The 22,654-nt window shown below is 39.5% G+C and overlaps 8 protein-coding genes across 10 annotated transcripts; 6 read left to right on the forward strand and 2 right to left on the reverse strand.

Moving 5' to 3' along the window:
* Window positions 1-398: 398 nt before the first annotated feature.
* LOC110769372 (mediator of RNA polymerase II transcription subunit 33A-like) lies at window positions 399-6,835 on the reverse strand. 3 transcript variants are annotated; one of them, XM_088255380.1, is made up of 13 exons: window positions 6,589-6,835; window positions 6,014-6,282; window positions 5,825-5,935; window positions 5,151-5,501; window positions 4,625-4,941; window positions 4,352-4,443; window positions 3,880-4,264; window positions 3,476-3,686; window positions 3,279-3,393; window positions 2,937-3,098; window positions 2,154-2,814; window positions 1,749-1,949; window positions 399-1,557 (listed from the first exon to the last, which is right to left on the reverse strand). In XM_088255380.1, exons 1-13 carry the CDS (start codon window positions 6,589-6,591, stop codon window positions 458-460), a joined length of 3,978 nt encoding a protein of 1,325 aa, XP_088111506.1. In that variant the 5' UTR covers window positions 6,592-6,835; the 3' UTR covers window positions 399-457. The 3 variants fall into 3 exon arrangements, with proteins under 3 accessions (XP_088111506.1, XP_088111505.1, XP_088111507.1); XM_088255379.1 differs by having other exon boundaries at window positions 6,014-6,291; XM_088255381.1 differs by having other exon boundaries at window positions 6,014-6,313.
* Window positions 6,836-8,015: 1,180 nt separating this feature from the next.
* On the forward strand, window positions 8,016-9,175 carry LOC110769395 (uncharacterized). The gene has a single exon (XM_021973351.2). The coding sequence runs from the start codon at window positions 8,239-8,241 to the stop codon at window positions 8,884-8,886; it is 648 nt and encodes a 215-aa protein (XP_021829043.1). The 5' UTR covers window positions 8,016-8,238; the 3' UTR covers window positions 8,887-9,175.
* A 681-nt stretch (window positions 9,176-9,856) lies between these two features.
* On the forward strand, window positions 9,857-10,414 carry LOC110769391 (uncharacterized). Its single transcript, XM_021973347.2, has one exon. It carries the CDS (start codon window positions 9,857-9,859, stop codon window positions 10,412-10,414), a length of 558 nt encoding a protein of 185 aa, XP_021829039.2.
* Window positions 10,415-12,031: 1,617 nt separating this feature from the next.
* Window positions 12,032-12,544, forward strand: LOC110769392 (uncharacterized). Its single transcript, XM_021973348.1, has one exon. It carries the CDS (start codon window positions 12,032-12,034, stop codon window positions 12,542-12,544), a length of 513 nt encoding a protein of 170 aa, XP_021829040.1.
* Window positions 12,545-12,930: 386 nt separating this feature from the next.
* On the forward strand, window positions 12,931-13,467 carry LOC110769393 (uncharacterized). The gene has a single exon (XM_021973349.2). The coding sequence runs from the start codon at window positions 12,931-12,933 to the stop codon at window positions 13,465-13,467; it is 537 nt and encodes a 178-aa protein (XP_021829041.2).
* A 716-nt stretch (window positions 13,468-14,183) lies between these two features.
* Window positions 14,184-15,499, forward strand: LOC110769371 (uncharacterized). Its single transcript, XM_021973317.2, has one exon. It carries the CDS (start codon window positions 14,508-14,510, stop codon window positions 15,117-15,119), a length of 612 nt encoding a protein of 203 aa, XP_021829009.2. The 5' UTR covers window positions 14,184-14,507; the 3' UTR covers window positions 15,120-15,499.
* Window positions 15,500-16,365: 866 nt separating this feature from the next.
* LOC110769369 (uncharacterized) lies at window positions 16,366-18,195 on the reverse strand. The gene is made up of 2 exons (XM_021973316.2): window positions 18,033-18,195; window positions 16,366-17,433 (listed from the first exon to the last, which is right to left on the reverse strand). Exon 2 carries the CDS (start codon window positions 17,417-17,419, stop codon window positions 16,685-16,687), a length of 735 nt encoding a protein of 244 aa, XP_021829008.2. The 5' UTR covers window positions 17,420-17,433; window positions 18,033-18,195; the 3' UTR covers window positions 16,366-16,684.
* A 2,258-nt stretch (window positions 18,196-20,453) lies between these two features.
* CML42 (calmodulin like 42) lies at window positions 20,454-21,401 on the forward strand. Its single transcript, XM_021973302.2, has one exon. The coding sequence runs from the start codon at window positions 20,613-20,615 to the stop codon at window positions 21,231-21,233; it is 621 nt and encodes a 206-aa protein (XP_021828994.1). The 5' UTR covers window positions 20,454-20,612; the 3' UTR covers window positions 21,234-21,401.
* Window positions 21,402-22,654: the final 1,253 nt, after the last annotated feature.

Raw genomic sequence — 22,654 nt, forward strand, 5'->3', positions numbered from 1 at the left:
AATCCGCCAAATGTAAAATTCCACTTTCATTCTTTTCCTCCATTTTGTTGTTTATTATTCTCACATTATCACATACCAGCAAGGAAGTATTTTTATTTTTATTTTTTTCTACAAGTTGTTTATTATAAATTAAGACGTATTATATCATATTCCAGAAAGTGTTTGATATGAATGTAGGACAAAATGTCTTCTAGCCTATAAGAAGAGTTGGGTAAGGAAGTAGTTTCTAAGTTTCGTGTTCGATGTGACGTACACGAATCGGAAAGCTCTTAATTTAGTGGTACTTCTCTAAGTTCTTTTCTCACATTTACGTTTTAATTTTTGTTAGCGGGCAAAACTGAAATAAAATAGACAATCGGATTGCTAACCAAATTTGGAGGCTAAATTGCAACATCATATAAGTACCAAATCAATATATTAAAATCACTACATTCTACATCTTGGCTTGAGTTTGAATTCAAACTCCATCCAACACATGAACTAATTCGGCAGCAGAGCCTATGGCAGAAGCCCCACCTCTTTCAAGAAGAGAAAGGGCCAGCTCACATTCATGCCACCCTCTCAATCCACCGGCTAATTTACTCAACGTCTCCACCTTCACTTCCTGAATCCACGCCGGAGCAAAGTTCACCATTAAGCCCACCAAACAAGAAACATAAACTTTCCAAGTTGCAGGATCACAGCCAAGTGATATGTTTCCCTCCAACACCCCTGCCAGAAAATCCATGTGGCTCCCAACAATCCTGGCCCTTCTTGAGAGTGTCCATGATGGCAAGTTGTCTCCAATGCCCCATTCAATGGAACCTGACAGGATCACCAGATATGCCATTGCATACCCCTCCATTACACGAGACACATCGTTCGCCTCCCCGAGCTTCTCTTCCTTTGATGAGAGTAACCAGGTTGGGATTGTTTCCCTGAACAGTTCTTGAACCAGCTGAACTCCGCCTGCCACACACAAGAGGCTTGCACCAAGTGAGGCTACCTCCTTTGCCTTTGCAATGGCTAGGGACAGTGATGTTTGGCTAGACTTCAAGGGAGGGGAATCTGTGCTTGCACATCTCTCGGCTAGTTTTGCAGCATACTCTGCTACAAGTCCTACGATCACATCATTCACGTGCTGGACAACGTGTATTGTCCGACAAGAACGCAGGTATAGAAATCCAGGTGCTACGGAAGGACGAGCACCGATGTCTGCAATGGTGAAGCCCAACAAACCATTCACACTGCTTTGACTGGACAATGAAGAGGTTGAAGCATGAAGCGATCCAAGGAATGAGGAGAAGCAACTTCTCAGAAGCTGTGCAACAGCATCTTTGTTCTGTCTAAATACAGAGCGAGAACATGATACAACAATGAAGTGATGCCAGCGGCGGACCTTTTGAGCCCACAAACAGCCTACAATAGGCATGCTAGGCCAAGGACAACCTGATGCACAGTTCTCCAAGGCCAGTCCAGCAACAGCATGTATGTATTCGAGGCTCTTCTCGAGTTTAAAAGTAATGGTTAAACTCACAAGAGCAGCCAGTGGAAGTGGAAGCATTACAGTTGAAATCCCTGCAAGGCATTGAAAAGGTTTTAGCAATGGAAACTCAGAAGACATTCTAAAGTTAGTATGACAGTACGTAAATTGAACCAATCATTGTCAATCTCTGTGAGTCTGTTTGTGTGTGAGGGGCTACAGCACCAGAATAGGATAATCAGAACAAACCCTACGAACAATACAAAAATAAGAGGAGTTAAATTACCACAGCTTGGAACATTGACACCAACAGCATTGAGTATTTCTTTTATTTCAGATTCAACTGATTGAAGAATCGCTGCTGGACTAGGCCAATCTATTCCATTCATAGCCACTTGTTTCCAAATACCACGGGTAACTTCTGCAGAGAAGTAACTAATAATGGCAGCAAGGGAAGCAGGAAGAAACTCAACAAGGTCTCTCAGCCCTGCAAGCATTTAAGGGCTCATAAGAAGGACTTTTATGAATAAAATCTTAAAATATCACTAAACACACTAATTTTTGTTTGAAGTGTCAAGAGAGTTACACATTCATGAGCTGATGAAAGAAACAGAAGAAATTACAAACAAAAAAGAAAAAGAAAAAAACCACATAATGAACCTGGATTAACAAGTGCAGTAATCCAACTAACCTGTTGTCAGGTCCCGGGATGAAAGCCTGCCATAGGCACAAGCAGTTAAAATAGCCTCAAGAACAAAAGGAATGGCTTCCAGTATCTCCCAAGCAGGAAGCATTGGTCTCTGACACATGTCCTCTCCAGTATCTGCAGGGGAGCCACTAATGCTGGTGCTTGATGGTCCAGAAGAGTTACTTGATGGGTCCCCAGTTCTAGTTATTTTCCAGTAAATCATACTTAATATTTTATTAGCAACTTCATGAACAGGATTTCCACTAGAGAGACCAGAAAGTGTTGAAGCTATACAAGACTTGTTTTGACAATACCAGGCTTGTAATTTCGGATAAGAATCAATGCACATAGGTTCTCGAGATGCTGATTCAAGCTGATCCCCGCTGCTGTTTGTTTCATTTCGGGCAGGTGCAGTGTGGCCATTGCGCAATAACAAAAGATACTCCAAAGTCAGCACTCCTCCAACTGCCCCTCCTCTCTCCGTAATGTATTGCTCAAGAGGTGGTCTATAGAATTTCCATAGACGAAGAAGAAAAAGAAATGCTAAAGAAAAAACCATGTAAACGGAGGACTCATCACCAATGCTTGATTTGTTACTTGATGTAGGCTTAAGTGATCCAAAGACCTCACAAAGCGTAATTAAAGAAGCTGCAACTTCTGGGACCTGTAGGCATAAGAATGTCCGAACTTCAACTTCTTATGACTTAGTTGAATCAATAGGAAGGCATTCTAAGCTCAAATTATTTTATGATACCAATAGAGATGGCATGAGATTTCTTCACTCACCATACCATGCAAAGAAAGTATATGAACTGTATCAACAGAGGAAGTTCCGAAAAGGAGAGCACTCAACATTGACATATAATCAATTAAGTGACTTCTTGATCCACTATAATTGGGAGGTACAGGAGGAGAAAGAAGCTTGACCACAAAGTGCACCACATGTTCCTGAAAACAACAAAGTTCAGAAATCAAAATTTAATTTTCTTAACAGCCATAACATTGTTAACATTTAGAACTTGAAGAGTGACATGAGGATAAAAGACACCATTAGGCTATAATAGATATAATAGGACTCGAAACATAGCCAAATGTAAATTTTTTTGTGTAATTGCATGATTGTTCAACCTGAATGTTCCATCCACTTTTGAGAGATGCACCACATAGGATCTTTGCTGCGGCGGACTTCTCCTCCTCAGACCCAGTCAATGCAATATGATATAACTTCTCTACCTCTGCTAAACTTGAGCAGCAGAATAAAGGAGAAACTAATCAGCAAAAGATCAGCACGCATTACAATTATATTCAGATATTTTTCATTATACCTTGAAACTGGGGTCCTGATAAGGGATTTTATTAGGGCATCCCTCAATGGTGCCCCTTCCATGAAAGTTGACCAAAGAGATTTTTGTACTGGTGATGTATCTGACGGTGAGATCGTGGATGCAGACACATAACCGGGCCAAAAATATGCTGATGTGTCGATTAAGTTTCTTGCAATGCAAGCTTCCACGATAAGGTGCCTCATGTCACCGCCTGAAAAACATACGACTCATTTGCAAAATTATTACAGAAAGCACCAAACCAAAGTTACAGACAGCAAACAAGATCCGTGTGTACACTTTTTCTTCAATAAGAGATTCATGCCTAAAATACATATGCATTAACCACTGATCGATTCAAAATCTGAGGTGAGATTAAAAGCGGACTACAAATTTCCAAGATAAACCTGATTTTATACTGGTATCACCATCACTGCCTCCACCTGATGCATCCTTTTCATTCTTGGAATTAAGTATAAAGCGAGCTGCTTTTGTTGCGGCAATATTAGATGAATCAACGACTGATGAAGGAGGGCATAAAAGGCCAGAGAAGTTTCCAAGGACCTGTAGAGAAGAAATCAGTCCCTGCTTCCTTGAAATATTAGCTTTGCCATCCATTTCGTCTCCATATCCACTCTCCATATTCCCAGACACTGTATCTCCCTCAATAGAAGAGGAATTCACTTTGATCTTATCCTCCAAAACATTAGCAATGGCCAAGGGGACAATAGACAAAAGGACACAAAGACGGGCCTCAAGATGTGGTATAGGGCCTTCAAGAGGATCACGTTCCTGCAAATGAAGAATGAAGGAGAAGGTAACTATCTATCTTCATTTTCTTTTCTGTTACAAGATATGCTAACATGGAGAAGTCTCAACTCGTTGCACAAGTCGAAGGGCTGACAGCCAGAGTTCTAGGAAGGTTTCTTGCCAGCTTGCCTGGTTAAATACTTGGAGCGTCAAAATTCCTTCTGCAGTTAGGTCGGTGGAATTAGGAATTAATTGAATTTCTTGCAGTTTTCTTAAAAAAAATTCTATTAAAATGAATCTAAAGGCATACAGGCATACAGGCATGCATACATTTTACATACATATAATTACAGAAATTATATCAGATATGAATTCATATGAGACTCTTCAAAGGGACTTTACCTGCAAGTATATCAACAAATGATTTAATGGAAAGTTGCTTGCCATCCATTGCATTCTCCATGTATATATCAAAACGGACCCAACAAGTGGAGTGACCAAATCCAGAATTGCAGTGAAACACTGGCTTCCGAGAACCAATATCAAGAAGCACACCAACGAGCCGGTGCTTATTTAACTGGTATTTGAAACCCAAGACACTATGGATGTTGGCAGACAATCTTGCCAATAGTTGCAACGCAGAATTCAAATCTGAGGATACCAATTGACGGCCTTCGAGAAACCGTAGCCTCTGCAGGAGGCCATTGAATCTTTCAGGCCTATGAATAAAAGAGGATTAAACAGAAAATTTATTATTAGTCTCCTAACACTCAACAGGCATCCTTTTTCATATAAATAATTTTTATGTGCACTGACAGAGCAATATGTAAGAATTTTTTTGAATATCATGCGTTGCCAAAATTGCATGGTTGGATTCTTAATACATCTACAAATTGAAGGTGACAAATATTAAGAATGAGAGGCATACATGTTCAAATGAACAAGTCGAAGGAGAACCAAAGATTTTCTGCTTTCTGTTAGTTTCGCCAGCACCTCTATGGCCAAAAGAGAATTCCTTTTCCTTATCCGTTCATGATGTTCTTTAACTTTGAGATTTTTACTTTCCATGGAATCAATTTCCATATCATTGTCTGAACCTCCAAAAGCTGATCTCGGTCTCTTTCGAGATGTCATCTTGAATCCCCAATCATCCAATGTGCTATCAATCAAGCTAATGATTACACTGAAAAAGAACAGGACGAATGCATGTCCAAGCTCGACAACATGAACCTTAAATGTCTGAGAAAGTTGAAGGGCAGCATCAATCGATTCTGTTATCCTGCAAGATAGAAAAAAGCAAAATTTCAGCAGTTCATTCAATTGATAGATACAAAAATCATGCTAGCAATGCCTGCATCCCTTTTGCAAGCATTTCGACCCATGTTAATTGAAACCAAATTAAACCATCTAAACCAAGATGGAAAACTTTCTACCAAGTTTGAAAACCTGAAATAAAATAAGACAAACCCATGATAAATACCCAAACAGAATGGTAACAGAGATTATGCTTACACCAAATAATTCATATAGCACGACATAAAGGTAATGAATTCAATGATAGCAAATCAAAATAGAGCAGAAAATGAGATTTGGCACACTCACTTTTCTTTGGAAGCATCACCAGCAAGTGGACCAAATGAAAACGCATATCTTCTTAGGAGTTCAAGATAGAGTCTATAAGCTTCTGGCTGAGCCCGTCTATGAGGAACCACCCTGCAAAGCAATCTCCAATCAACAAAACCATGACAAGGCCAATGTGAGAGCTGAGAGTTGAAGGGAAATGATGGGTACCTGGAAGACAAAATGGAGAGGACATGGAGAGGGCAGAGGATGCCTGAGGAGAGAGCATGATCTATAAACTTCCAAAGGGAAGGCCGGTTGTGTTGGAAACAGAGTTGGGAAACCAACACCTCCCCCAACTCAATGCTTGGAACTGCCTCAACAAAGTTGCCCACTTCCATGGCCCAAACCACTGGGCTCTCCTTCTGCTTCGCCGTCACCAGCTCCACCACCCGCCGCTCCAGTTCACTCCCCATTACCATTCCCATGGACCCCATCTTCTTCAATATCTAAACTTTTATTATTTATTTTCTAAAATAATAAATAAATACAAATAAACCCATAGAAATTGGCCATAGTAGATGTGCTTGTTTTCCCTATCCTACAGTCCTAGTACAGTCTACAGCTTCACACAATATAAATGTGTACTTCTGTTTTGTGAAGATTGTTAGGTAATAAAATATTGTATTTTTATTATGAAATATTGAATGTTGGAGCACCTAACACACCCCACGCCTACTCTCTTCCATGCATTCATTCAATTTTTTATGCCCAATTTCCAAACCAAAATTATCCATATTTCTTACCATTCAAGTCAACATCCGCACTGCCTTGTGCAGCGTTGTTCAGTAAAATGGCCCACCTAGGCGCTGCTGCGGCCTACGGCCTTGTAAGTTTCAACCTACCACCATTAAAGCAACATCAAGGCTTGCCCAACTACAAAAGCAGAGGCTTTGATATAGTCATCTAAGAGATGGGTTCATCGGATAATCAGAGAAAAACAAAAGGGTCGCTCTCCTTATCAAATAACGGCTGCAATTTGTGTTTTCGTCATGTCCTGCAATTTATGCTATGTGTCAGTTGATGTGGTGTTGTGTGTGTGTGTGTGCGCGCATGTTTGACCGGGGGGTTTGGTCTTTGGTTTGGTTTGGTGTCAAGAACTTGAGAAAAAGCAAAGCCCATAAGCCCAAAACGTTTATTATAACATGCACACCCAATTGCCCAGAAGCCCAAAATATGCAACAATTCGCTACCTCAATCCGCCGTTGCAGACTTCTCTTCTGAAAATTACGTGTTTTGTATGTATTGTCTCCCAAAAGCTTTTTGTTCACGCTACTCATTTTATTGTCGTATTAATTGTTTTCTCTTTTTTAGTGCATGGTAGTGTATCCAAACGAGTGCCGAGCCTCGAACTTTAAGACATGATGACCTATCATGAAATTACCAAATTAAAGAACAATGACTTATTGTCTGTATTCATTGAGAATATATATTTCTTGTCTTTGCTCATTTTCAACAGTGAATTAATAAATCCCGTCAAATTTTGTGGTTTGCGATCGTAGTCCATTTAATCCTCTTATCTTTTGATTTTGAAATATGAGTGTATCAAATTAAAGCTATAAACCTATTGCTATAAACAATGACAAAACTAAAGCTACTACTAGTGTAGTGGATCCATCGAGCCATCAACTCATCAAGGCATCAACCATTACTGAATTTGCGTGTTTCAATTGCTCCACCGTCCATTCTTAGGGTTTCTAATCTAAGTTGCTTTAACTTGATTCAGAACCAAGGTTTGAAGTTTGAACGTGCAGGAGCCCACCATTGCATGATTGCATCTGCCTTCCTCTCGTCATTAAGATCCAGACGGCCTAACCACACACACTTAAGACACTAAATTCATTTAATCACTATCATCCCTTACTTACAAGTTATACCTAACCTAAGTAGTAAGAGTAAACATAAAAAGATTTTGAATAAATATCTCCTACACAATCCTCAAAACTTTTAATATTTCATTTCCCTTTTCCCACGGCATCATACTTGCGTGTGAGAAATTCCCCTCTCTCAAGTTTAGACTATCACTTTCATGCACTTTGAGCTCAACGAAAGGCATTGTAAATTTTATTAAATTAAAATCACTTTCTTTCCATGATTTTATTTCTTCATCCCCTTTCAAATGTTCATCATTCTAATCTTAGAAATATATTATATTATATTTATAAGACTAGGCTAGGTGGCTCTACAAAGGGTCCCCAAAAGCCCCCATTGACACGTTTTGGAGCTACTGTGAGGGTCAACTCAAACCGCCAATTGGTCAGCTCACGACTGAAGCATCCTCGCTGCAACACCAAAAGCTTCCATCTTTCTATATATATATTGGCAATCCAGAATCTTTTCGATTCAAAAACTTGTCACAATAAATCTCTTTGGGGTTTCATACTTTCATTAGTGAGATGGAAGTGGCGTCTTCATCAAAGGAAAAGGAAAGATCATTGAAAGCCGCGGGCAGCGGCGGCGGAGATCCTCGCCGCCAAACTCGGAAGTGCAGAAACATCTGCCTGGCGGTGACAGCTGTAGTTCTGGTCGCAACAGTTGTACTCGTGATCCTCTGCTTGACAGTGTTCAAAGCCAAGGAGCCCGAAACGACAATCAATTCCGTCGTTTTGAAAGACCTCGACGTGGCGCTCAACATTCCCCGACTCAGCGTGGACGTGAACTTTACGCTGGACGTGGATCTATCCGTGAAGAACCCGAACAAAGTGGGCTTCAAGTACAAAAAGGGCAACGCTTTGTTGAACTACAGAGGGGAGCTGGTGGCCCAGGCCCTAATCGGGTCGGGCGAGATACCGGCGGACCGGACCAAGCCCATGAACGTGACGCTGACCATTTTGGCAGACCGGTTCCTGGGAAAATCGGAGCTCTTTTCAGACGTGGTGGCCGGTACGTTGCCTTTGACCACTTTGACCAAAATATGGGGCAAAGCTATCATTTTGGGAATTTTCAAGGTTCATGTGATCGCTACCTCCTCCTGCGATTTCAGTATCAATGTGAGTAATAAGACAGTCGGGGAGCAGAAGTGCACACAGAAGACAAAGTTGTGATCTTTTTTGTTCTTGGCTCTGGGATTTCTTATTTTCTGGATTTGCATATGCTTTGTCTGCTTGTGGGAGGTGAATTGACAGAATTGCCACTCACTGGTGACTGCTTACTACTACTAGCCCCCATGCGGTGATGGGGTGACATATTTTGGTATGTTTAGTGCACTGGTTAAGTATAAATTTTCTTCCTTTTTAATATGATTTTCAAATTTGAATTACTTGTAGACATCATTGATGTTGAGTTGTTTCTATCACCTTGTATTTAATAATGTTATATTACGAAATAGTTTATCGTATTATGTTACGTTGTCATACTATTAATTGAATTAGAATGTTGATATTTCTAAATAAAATATTAGTTTCCAGACTAGTGTTGTGAAAGAGTGTTCTGTAGAACATTTGAAAAACAATTGGTTCTATCATTTTCAGTTGGATTTTCTGCTGATGGTACTGGTCAAACATTTTATCAATATTTCATCTATCCAAAAACCTATCTGCCATTCCTGTAATTTCTTCATGCTATGATAATTTGCTCAAACTTTGACCAAATTCTGAAGAACCAAGTGTGTGAAAGAATGAGACAATTTGCGCGCAAAATACTGGTGAGAGTTGTGTACCAGTTTATTATATTACTTTCCAAGTCTTCCTGCAAAGTACGAATCTATGTCCCAATTTGCTGTGTCTCTGTCCCTATCTGCATTGTGCTTCCCTTGAAGCGGGGAGTAAATTTCTTTAAGCATGCTGATACAAGATATAATTAAGCATGCTGTGATCGAGATACGGTTCGATTTGGGCAACTTAATGACAAAGAAAGGAAAGGACACGCAGAAGTTAATTAAGGAAGAGACATGCCAGGCAAATGGGGCTATAAAAGATGTTCAAAGCATTGTATGCAAGCACACCATAGCCGCTGCAAAACACAGAAAGAACAAATCGCCTGGTGTTGTGTTGGAGAAGTATAACAACGGAGGAAATGAGGGTGGAAGGGATCATGAAGAAACTAGGAAAGCCTGTACCCCTCATTGCTGTCGGGGTTCTTGTGATCACAGCATTCATAATAACGGTGATCCTATCGGTTGCAGTTTGCAGAGGAAAGGACCCCATAACCATTGTGGATGGGGTGGTCTTAAGGGACCTGCACATTTCTCACAAAGTGCCTAAACTCACTGTAGATTTGAATCTCTCTGTGAAGAACCCCAACAAGGAGGCCTTCAGGCCCACCAAAGGCACTGCACTCTTGGTCTATAGGGGTGTGCCGATGGGCGAGGCCGTTATAGACACAGGAGAGATAGCCGCCGGCGCCACTATATCCATTACTGTCACGCTCTCCATTATGCCTGAGCGTTTGCAGGGGAATCCCGAGATTTATATGGAGGTGAAGGCGGGTATGGTGCCCTTCAACACTTATACCAAAATCTTCGGCAAAGTGAAGGTTTTCAACATGGTTAAGGTCAATGTGATCTCCACCGGCTTATGCGGTTTTGCTGTCGATGTCAAGAGAAAGACTGTTGGGGAGCCTAAGTGTTCATAGAACGCTAACTAATAATTATTTTTCTTGCTCTGTGGGGTTACATGTTTAGTGCTCTAATTTCTCAAGTTTTTTTTTCTTTTTATATGATTCAGAATTGGTTGTAATAATTAGGTTGTTTCTACCTTCTACGTATCTGATAATGTTGCATTCTGGATTTGTTAATTTGTCCCTTTTTACAGAAAATAAGATTATATTTTTCACTCTAGTCTCTGCATTTTCACATCAAACACAACTTTTGCTCTTCCCTTCAATTTGGGCTTAAAATCCCCATATGCATGTTGCAGAATTCAAGATATGTTGGATTTCAATAATTTAAAAGCAAATGAGGGACGAAGGACATGCAGAAGTTAAGGTAGACATACAAATCAAACCGGATAAATCCTTTGATCTCCCGTGCAATCATAGAGTCCGTGTAAAATGCCACCGATGCACTGCTGCTTCATCGTGTTCCCTGAAGGAATGCTTTGGACACCTGCGGAACATATTGGCTCTGAATCCTCAAGAACCAGATGAGGAGTTCTTGTTGTCTGCAATGGAAGCAGATTTTAAATGTACATGTACAGAGGAGGAGCACTCGAAAGGTGCAGAAAATCTGACCGTTGAAGATCAGACAATGGGCCTACTCAGTCTTGAATGGTGCTTAGAGATGGAACCTTCTAAAATTCACTTGAAAGACTGGACTGTGTGACTAAAATTTTCAGCATCTTGAATAACTTGATATTGAGCTGTTTATATAACCTTTTGTATCTAATACTGTTATATCGTCGTTTGTTATGTTGTCATACTATCAATTAGATCTATAAAACATTGATATTATTTTTGAAATAAATGTTAATTTCGAGACTACTCTTGTGAACGAGTATTCTGACAGAGAAATACAGTTGTTTATCTTGCAAACCTTGAAGATCAAATAATTGAAGCAGAAATACACTAAGACTTCTCAACGATACTACTTTTGTGGAAGTTGGCCTGTATATTTTCAATCAATGTTCTGGATACTCAGTTGATATATACTTCAATTTAAGAAGAAACAAAGCTCTTGTCATTTTCAGTTTGACTAAATTCTGAAAAGAACCAAGTGCGTGAAAGAATGAGACAGTTTTAGAACCAGTGTATTTTAATTTGAAAGTCTTCCTGCAAATTACAAATCTATGTCCAAATTTGCTCTGTCTCCCTTCTCTGTTTGGAGCCTTAAAACAAACATATTTTGGGGGTTAACAGCATATAGCGCATGGCATGCATTTGTTGCTTTCCATAGCAAATAAGATCACAATTTTTCCCTCTCTGCATTATGCTTCCCTTCAAGCTGGGCCTTAAAACTTTTTTAAGCATGCTGGTACACGATATAAATTTTAAGCACGCTGTAATCAAGATACGGTTCGATTTGAGCAACTTAATGACAAAGAAAGAAAGGGCATGCATAAGTTAATTAAGGAAGAGGGCAAATTTGAGGCTATAAAAGATGTTCAGAGCATGGTATGCAAGTACACCATAGCCGCTGCAAAACACAGCAAGAACAAATCGCCTGGTATATTGTGTTGGAGAAGTTAAACAATTGAAGAAACGAGGGGGGAAAGTGTCATGAAGAAACTAGGAGAAAAGCCCCAATACATCGCCATGGCGATGGCCGTGGGTCTTTTGATTTCAGTAGCACTTATAATGGGGATCCTATCGTTGACAGTGTACAGAGGAAAGGACCCCATAACCATGCTGAATGGAGTGGTCTTAAGGGACTTGCAAATTTCTCAGGATGTGCCTAAACTCACTGTGGATTTGAATCTCTCTGTGAAGAACCCCAGCAAGTATGCCTTCAGGCCCACCAAAAGCACTGCATTCTTGCTCTATAGGGGTGTTATGGTCGGCGAGGCGGTCATAGAAGTCGGGGAGATAGCCCCCGGCGCCACTAAATCCATGACCGTCACGCTCACCATTTTGGCTGAGCCTATGCAGGGGAACCCCGCCATTCATATGGACGTGGCGCGGGGTATGGTGCCCTTCAACACTTACACCAAAATCTCCGGCAAAGTGAAGGTTTTCCGCATGGTTGGTGTCACTGTGATCTCCACTGGCTTATGTGGTTTCAATATCGATGTCAAGAGCAAGACTATTGGGGACCCCAAGTGCGCATAGAGCAACTTATGATCTTTTCTTGGTCTATAGGGTTAAATAAATCTTTTAATTAGCCTGTCACATACATGTTTGGTGCTAATTTCTCAGGTCCTTTTTCTTTTGATATGATTTGGAATTAGTTGTAGTATTGAGTATCTAAAAAAGTTAAATATTTTTCACTCTAGTCTCTGCATTTCCACATCAAACACAACTTTTACGCTTCCCTTCAATTTCGGCTTAAAATTCTTTAAGCATGCTTGAATAATTTAAGATACAGTTGGATTGAATAATTTAATAGCAAATTAGGGAGGAAGGGCATGCAGAAGTTAAGGAAGACATGCGAGGTAAATGAGAGGAATTAAGCATTTAAAGCTGCCTTCTTCAACAAGGAAGTAATTAAAAAAAAGATGGTCCGCTTCACAGTCATCTGCCCGGCAGTGGCTTCTGTTCTTATGCTCATATCGATTATACTGCTGCTCCTATCCATGACAGTGTACAAGAAAATCACCCCCATAACCACAGTGGACGCCGTGGCCTTAAGACACATCGACATGTCACGTAACGTGCCCGAAATCAATATGGATGTGAACATGTCTGTGATGAACCCCAATGGTGTGACCTTCAAGTACACCCACAGCACAGTGCTCTTGGTTTACAGGGGTGTGGTGGTGGGTGAGGCTCTTATAGAAGCAGGAGTGATATCAAAGGCTGCCACCAAAACCGCAAATGTAATGCTCGCTAGTAATTTAGCTGATCGTTTGCAGGGAGAATCGGAGCTGATTATGATTCATTCGGACATGTTGGCTGGTACATTGCCCTTCAACATTCAAATCAAATTCTCTGGCAGATTGTTTTCTCTTCTCAAAATCTTCAAGTTTCATGCCGACGCGGTCTCTACCAGCTCATGCCAATTTGATATCAATGTTTGTAGCAAGACTGTTTGAGAGAAGCATTGCACAAATGAATAAAGATTCTGAATTTTTTTTGTCTTTTAGGCATTGGTATTGTTTCTTTGCTGCTTAACCAAGTTACAAAGGAAACAAAATTCTATCACCAAAAAGAAACAAAAAGTAAAAGTATCCCATTCCAAACCAACGCCCCAAAGTAACGCCAAACTTGTGTCATATGGCAATTTTCATACGCAACAAAGTTTTATTAGATTGGTTTCGATTTTGGTTTTTTGAATTGTGGTGTTTTCTGAGTTTAGAATTTAAGACTCATCGAAGCTCCCAAAAGTCCACATTGCTTAGGTGTCCTTCCCCAAAAGTCTTACTTCTCTTACGTGCTCTCTCTCCGCACTGCACACATGCATATTGTGCAGTGTGCATGTTGTCGTTTTTCAAACCAAACAATGAGACCATACTATTTCCACCCTCGTTGATTGGCACATCAACCGGCCACAATCTTTACCCTTCTCTTTAAACCCGCCTTCAAATTATTTGAGCTTGCAAATATATGATGCTGTTAATACGAACACCGCTGGATTTGAGGAAGACATGCAAGCAAATTAGAGAAGTTATATTAACATATATAAGCAATCAGTCTAAATGACTCTAATTTACGAGAAAGGGAATTCGAACTTGCTGTAAGGAGACGGACTCACTGCCAAGAGAAGTTAAGCAAATAATCATCTGTTATACCAAATCTCATCACGGGCGGGATATGTGACAAACAAGGATAACAGAAAAATTGGTTTGCTGTTGGAAACAAAAAGAAAAAAAGAAAAAGAATAGCTGGGGTGGGGAAGCAATTAAAAGGCGGTGACCCGAGGAAAGCTGAGTTAGTTGTTAGCTGGCCGTTGGATTTTGGGGGGGGGCATTAAAATCAAGTCCCAATCCTCAACTACCTACAATTTTAATTTGAAGAACCCAAAACCTATCTAAATACAAACCCTCTGCAACTCAATCTTTATCCTTGTCTCTCTTTCTCAAGTCTTCAACAAACAAACATCAAATTTATCAAACACCTTTGTTCAATCAAAACCATGACAGAAAACAGCGACCACCTCAACAAACCCAACAAGAGAAAGCGCTCCTGTCTCATTGCAATTGGGGTTGTCCTCTTCTTAATCCTGCTGCTCTTCATCATTGCCTTGATCTTGGCCTTAACTGTGTTCAAGACCAGACAGCCAAGAACCCAGATCCTGTCTACATCTGTCGACGGTGTGGCTCCTCGTATCTCATTCCCCGCAGTTCAGATTGAGCTCAACATCACTCTCGACCTCATAATCCTTGTGGAGAACAGAAACCACGCCAGCTTCAAGCATGGCACTGGCAAGACTTTTCTTCTGTACCAAGGCAACCAGGTAGGTGATGCCGACTTGTACCCGGGTTTTATCCCGGCGAGGGGCAACTCCACGCTGCCGTGCCGCCTTACGCTGCAGGCGGACCGGCTGGCGAACAACATGAGCAACTTGATCAGTGATGTGCTTGGTGGTGAGTTTGTGGTGGAAACGCGTACGAGGATCCCAGGCAAGGTTACCTTCCTGGGGTTCATCAAGAAGCATGCTGTGGCTGTATCTGAGTGCCAATTGACCATTGGTTTTCCCGACTTGAAGGTGAAGAGGCAAGTTTGTAAAAGCAAGGCCAAGTTGTGAGTTGTGAGTGAGTTTTATTGGAGAAGAATATTGCTTGCTTCTCAATGATTCATGAGAAGGTGCAGATTCCAGAAAACCCAAAGAATGGCATGTAAATTATGCATTTTTATGCTGCCATGGAGGAAAAAGAAGCAAACTTCTCAGATTGTGATCAGCGTGAGCTAGGATGATGCAAGGATGATGCACAGAGTTAAAGTTAGGATGAACTTAAACCCAGGTAATTTAGAATTTTGTGAAGCTTTTTGTCTTTTTGTCTTTTTCTCTGTACTCTTCTTTATTTTCTTTTGTTGAAACTTGGAGAAAGGGAACCAAACATAGATTTTGATGCACGAAAAGAAAAGAAAATATATGGAGAAATTCGCATATGACGTCCAAAATCAGAGATCCTTGTTCATATATTTTATAGTTTATATTGATACGCCAACGTGGGTGACTTCACGTGCCTAACTCGTTTCTGCACATGCCAATCGCTGACAGAGCTTTCTAAGCCTACCTACCAAACCCAACATCATCAAAACAGCCCGTGAACTTTTTGCTCACAACCTGAGAAGCCTGTGCTGAGAGCATGCTGTTTTAACTTTCAAAACAGAGAGGGAAGGGGAACAAAAGCAAACAGCTTCTGAACCCTGTTACATTATAACATCCAAACAAACAAATCACAGAGTCTACCAATGCTGAATAAAATCTACAACTTTTCCTAAGAATGAAAGCAGAAAACACACAGTGACATCTATTTCATTTCAAAGAACTTCATTCTCCAACAGGGAGATACTCAAGATTCATGTGAAAACAATGTCTTTGTCCTTCCAATCGGGCACAAGACATCAGATTACACATTAGCTTATCCAAGTACATCAATACCGGCAGCGACAATTTCATTCTTGTGGAGAAAATACAAGAACTAGAGATAAAGGGTTAAACAAAACCAAGGAACATAAACAGAGTAGCCTTGTTTATAGCACGCTTGGTGCTGCTCAACATATGGCTAGCATCCTTGATGGGAAACAAAGAACTCCCTGTTTCAGATTTCCTATAAACCAAAGTTACCAAAAAAACTGAGGAATAGCTTCATTCAATTATTTTCCCAATTCTTATCATCCAACAAGATTCAAAGTTAAGCAATATACACATAGGCAATCATTCCAGTCATCAAATTATAGCTCCGAATCATAAAGCTCAGAGATTTCAGGCATACAAAATTTGATAAGACAGCTATTAAACACGAATATGTTCAGCACATGATTGATGAAGTAGGAAGAAGTTTCTATTTTATTTCTCCCTTTGTCTTACATTCTGAGTAAAAATAGAGTACTAGCCAATGCTAAAATCAAAATGATGTCTTTTCCTGTGGTTGAACATATAAATAAGGTCAACAACTACTGTACAATGCTAGCACTACTGTATAATCTAGGTCAGACAGAGAGAGACAGAGAGACTGAGTTGATCCCTATGAAACATATTCTCTAAGAGGGGCAGAAATGATAATTAGCAAATTATCAGCTGTTGGAAAGAAGTACCAGAATTCTAGCAAATTCACTGCATATAACCGCATGAGTCAGCTGGTGTTAGAATTCAAGCTTTCTGATTAACCCCAAGTCAATGTTCCTTGATTTCCCTGAGGGCCTCAAGGGAGCACCAGGACAAGATTCAGCTTCTCCATTTAGAAGCGGTTCCGGGGGAGGTGTTTTGCAGTCATCAGAATCCCAACCTTTCCTTGAACATTCAGAAAAAACTCCCTCAGTTTGCTCGGATACAATAACTTCCAATAGATTTTCATACACCGCTTCAAACATTTCCTCGTCCGAAATAGATTCTACATCAGTCCAAATCTCATCTTCTGAACTTTGGACAGGAGAATCAAAATTAAGCTGACGAGCAACCACACTTCTGTACTTACTGACAAATTTTTTACAACGGGGTGCCAATGCCAGGTCATCCCGACCGGGGGCAAAGGGGTCGAAGACACCATCCACTGGTGTCCTGGGGCTGCTACCATCAGCACAATAACCAAATGGGTCATCCCCATTTCTGTTGGTGTTGGAACTGAGGCAGGTCACCATTGACGGTTTCTTTAAAAATGAGGGCGGAGATATGAAGTCAATGGTGAAATCCCCATTCTCTCTGTCTGCTTTAGGAGTAATAGGCCCCAGAGAAGCCATCCCATTTGCCATCAATTTCATTGGTGTCTCAGCAGCATCCTTATGAAGCCCCAAAGCTTTAGCTCTATCCAATTTTTCCAAAGATTTCTGAGATGGAAGTTTGCATTGATCTAGTTCATTGATACAATCTCCAGAACCCATGGTGAGGGTAACAGCTGAAGAAGAGCTTGATTAGTAAAAGAGTAATTTGGCAGAAAAAGCATTATCTCATCTAGTTGTAATCATAATTGAAATACAGGGAGAGGGTAGCAGCTGAAGATGGGAACTTGATCAGTAAAAGTAGAATTTGGCAGAAAATCATTATTTTAAGTAGATACTGAAAACAGAAATCAAATTCAGATAAAACCCATGTGAAATAGTTGAACCCGCATGAAAATTTGGTTGAAAAATAACAGAAATCGAAAGAGACAAAAAAAGGGCTTGGGGTGGAAAGGAAAATAGAAAACAAGACAAGTAATACAGAAGCAAATCTAAATAGATAACCGAGATGCCCTGCAGATGAGATATAACAATAACTAACTAAATGACAACAAAAGATTCGAACTTTGAATTAAACTCATCATAAAAGTTAAGGATTTTAATTCTCCCAGCAAAAGGGAGCAGGGGAATCCTGATTCAGGAAACTCAAAACCCTAAAACAACGGAAATGAACAGATAATCTAGGAAATCGATCTCAGAGAGCAAACAAAGAAGAACCCATAACAGAAAAAGCAGAAAGAGCTTGAGACAGAGAAAAGCTGGAGACTTTGAGTACCTGAGTGAGAGCAGAGTTGAAGAACAGTTGAAGCAGCCACAAGCCGAAGGAGTTGGAAGTGAATGGGGTTAGAGAGAGAGAGAGAGAGAGGTTACTTTGTAAAGCTGCAAAATAGTGTTTGTAAATAAACTTACTCAGTCGCTGTCTTTGCTTTCGAGTTTGGCTCCAGTTTAATAGATCTGAGTGCTCCTCATGCGGATTTCTGGACCCACTTTCCCCGCAACTCACCTCCTTTTTTTGCTTTTTGGCGGTTTGCTTGCGCAACTCACTCGTTTAATATTCCTCCCAAAATTCTAATAATAATTTAATAAACATTAAACTCCTAAAAATGCATTAAAAAAACTAATTACACTCCCTACTTCCATCAATTCCCTTTTTATTTAATTTTTTTATATCCACATTAATTTTTCTTTGTTCAAGTTTGATGTAGATAGAATTGGATTTTCAACATTATTAGAGTTGTTTTATGCATCATCGTCGTATATAATGCACTTCATTCTCATAAAAAAAAAAATTGTGTACTTCATCTATAATTACCCTGTTTTGGTAAGAAAATTAATATAATAATTATTGGAGGGAAATAAATAAGGAAAATATTTTTTTTTGGAGGCAAAAATATGGAGGGAACTATGTTTTGGAGGGAAAAAATATGGCGCGAAATAAGTTTTAGAGGGACTAAATACACAAATGGTAATGTGGGAATTTTTAGAAATATTAATAAGGAAAGAAAATTAAACCTTACCATATGGGAGCAATCTTTCCTTAATTTAGCTTTTTTCTCAAGGTGTGTTCTCACCAATTTTCTTAATACATGACACGTGTTTACAGATATAATCATGGTTAACTTTTTACTTTGATTTATATAACCATTGTTATGCTTATGGACACGTATCAAGTGTTGAGAAGGGTAGTGAGTATACACATTGAGTTAAAGTGATGAGCAAAAATGCTCCCGGAGGTTTATTGCTGAATTGTTATGTTACCAATTGAAGATAAGACATATTTGGAAACCTAATATGGCACATGTTCGTTTATCTTCAAGAATTTTTTTTATAGGACTGTCACACCTCATTGACAAATCACTTAAGACATTTTATTTAATTAAGGAAGAAAAACATTTACCGTTTCTACACCAATAAATAAATGACAAATCCACTCATATCTATCCAATACGTATGTAAACAGTATTGCCCGAGGGATATTAATTTATAATTCGTATGTAATATTAGGGTTAACTAACTAGCTAAGCTAGCGGCATTATGTTAACCCCCAGCATACACATGAAAAATATGGGAGATTAAAAAAACGTAGTTTAATTGTTTATTTTGTAATTAAAAAATTATTAATTCAACTACACCTTCTTACGTCTCTGTAGGTCCGTCAATGCCAGGTCAATGCTAGTAAGTCGACGATGCACCGCCTGAACTGAAACGAATGGCAGAGCGGATGAGGTGTAGGCATGGGTACGGGTACATGTCCCAATTTGGGCCAACACGCGGAACTCAGACCATACGTTTCATAAAGCAGCTTTTTCTTTGTCCACATACGATATGGCCCATAAATTCAATTTTCTTTTTTGGATTTAGAATTGTAAAACCACCGACTCTTTTTTATTATTATTTACTAGCCCCTGGCACATGTTAATTGGTTTTCTTTTATTTTTTTAATTTTATTTTTAGAATTAAAAAAAGATAGCATGGGTAATTATGTATGTTTTATAAAAGTAAGACATATTATCTAATTATTTTTTTAAATATGAAAAAAGTGAATTTACCATATTATCCTCATGTAATTAATAATTTCAATTCTTATGATCAGTTTGGCATTGCTGTGTTGTGAAAATAATCACTGTCAGATTTGCTGTAAGAGAAATCAGTTGTGAGATAAAGTAATTTGGCGTTTGGTAAACTTTTTGTTAAAAATGTTTTTGGTACTGATTTCCGCATAATCAGAAAATGATTCTCGCATAATCATTAAACTCAGCGCTTTGTCGAAATAGATTCCTGTATAATCATAAAACGAAAGCACTTCATTAGCTGCGTTCTCTTATAACTTTCTCATACAACAATTTTTAATAATAAGTGATTTTCTCATAGTTTGCCAAAAAAATTTAAAAATCACTTATCACCCCAAATAAGCAATGTCAAACGGGCACTTAATGTTTGAATTAACCAATGACATTTTTTGATATTTTGAATGTTTCACCATTCTCCGCCTTTTACTTTATATATATAGATTTATAATGATTTTGTTTTTGTTGGGTCAACGACGACTGACTTGTAGTTGGAGTAATAGTTACGCAGTTGGAAATGCAAACAACGGGCAAATGCAAACTCATTTTTTAAAACTAATTTAAACAAACAGATTAACAAATTAACAGGAAATTAATAACAAAAGACTTTCAACGCCCACCAAACGCGCACCTTCCCTTGTTATAACAACACCCATATACGTTCATCCCCACCGAAAGCAGAGCAGACCAAAACAAATCACCTCTTGTTTTCTTCTCTCCATCCTCTTCTTCATCCCCCACTGATTTATACATAAATAAATCATTCATTAACTGAATTAATTATCATCATGGAATTAGCAGCCGCGTCTTCGGCTTCACGGCCGACTGGTGCCTCCCTTAGCAAGAGGCCGTCATCGAAGTCGTCGTTTCGGCTTCGGTGCGCGAGCCTAAATTCCCTCCGCCTCCGCCGCATCTTCGACGTGTTCGACAAAAACCAAGACGGGTTCATCAGCGTCCACGAGATCGGCCAAGCCCTCGCTCTCCTCGGCCTTGATGTCGAAATCTCCGACCTCCATTCCACGGTCAAATCCTTCATCCAACCCTCCAATGACGGCCTCAGCTTCGACGACTTCCTCTCCCTCCACCAGTCCCTCTCCGACACCTACTTCGCCTACGACGACGAAGAGTCTGTCGTTGCTTCTTCCGCAGAATGCGAAGGAAAGGGGAAGATGTCGCAGGAGGAGTTGGATCTTTCGGAGGCGTTCAAGGTGTTTGATGAGGACGGAGATGGGTTCATATCGGCTAAGGAGTTGCAGGTGGTGCTTGCCAAGCTAGGGTTCCAGGAAGGCAATGAGATTGATAGAGTTCAGCAGATGATCACCTCCGTTGACCGCAACCACGATGGCCTCGTTGACTTGTTCGAGTTCAAGCACATGATGCGCACCACTGTTCTTGTTCCCTCCTCGTAAACTCATGATCAAATGTGATTCGACCCACCGACGGTATATATCTGCACATGCATGCATGCTTAATTATGGACCCTACGTACTTACGTGGCTCGATCATGTCTAGATCATATTGTAATCATTGCCTTTGATTGATAATGATAAAGCTTTGGCTGTGCTTTTTATGGTGTCTCTCATTAAGCAAATGGATAAACAAATCTTGGGTATGCAAATTATTTCTAAGTCAGTTTTTCATATCATAAAACGCGGGCGTTTGATTAATTAATCTCAAATTAAGTGAAAGCTAAGTCGATTATAATTAACTAATTGGAATCACCGATGAGTTTTTGAATTTTATTTGAGAACAAATAAAATTATTATTTATTTTTCAAAATGATTATATATATATATATATATATTTGTATGGCCTCTGGTTTTGAGCAATTAAAAAACAAGTCAAAAAGATTAGTTGGCTTGGCACTTTAATAATTCATTTTGCTTTTTATATGAATGGAAAGGAAACTTCCAAATGAGATGAAAAGTCGTCTGATCACTAAAAAATTGAATATTTCAAATCCGCTGGCTTGCCTCTTTTGTCTTTCTTAGACGCCCCCACCAGTCTTGACTCTTGACTACGATTGATTTCGATCGGTAATTCCCTTTGTTACTTTTGTGACTTGTCAAACATCTTGCTGACGCCAGCGATCTCGTTATTTTTCCTGAATTTTTGCTCACTGCAATGGAATGTCTCTGGTCCCTTATTATTATTATTTTTTATACAAGCGATAATTTACTTTAAAAATCAATCTAAACTACGGAAAGAGGATTCAAATCCGGGTGCAAAGTGAATAGCACATCAACTAACTCTAGCCAACTTGATTAAGCCCATGTCTACAATCATAAACCCTAACTTTAAGGAATGTAATAATAAATCGGATTGATGAAGATTACAGGCCAATTGGCAGACTCTGGAATTTGTTCTCAACATATATATGGGATGGCTCATAAAATCTTAAAATCAAGGGGTTGATTAACTTGATTATTAATTAGATTAGGTGACTAATTACAAATTTGTAGTTGAAAAGCACCTTTCATCATTATTGTTAAATTCATTACAAAATACACCTGATATAGGACGACAAATGTAAGCAAAATACAAATTCATACAATAATTTGGGGCGCTTTGGGGCCATGGCCTCAAAGAACGGGGTTGGCTCAAATTGCGGAAATTGCATAAGCTTTTAGATACCCAAGATTATACGCTTCTGATCATATGCCAATGGGTTTCATTTTATGTCCTTCATTTGACTAACAAACAACAACGTTATTAAAATCTTGAAGAGCAATTCAAGGGCTAGAGATAAAACTTGCATGAGTTCTGGGATTTGATTCGTCAGATTCTGATCGCTTCACAAGCAACCCAAATCAACTTTGGACCACGTATG

The sequence above is a fragment of the Prunus avium genome, chromosome 6 (assembly GCF_965620075.1).
Source record: "Prunus avium chromosome 6, drPruAviu1.hap1.1, whole genome shotgun sequence".
In the NCBI taxonomy this organism is placed as follows: domain Eukaryota; kingdom Viridiplantae; phylum Streptophyta; class Magnoliopsida; order Rosales; family Rosaceae; genus Prunus; species Prunus avium.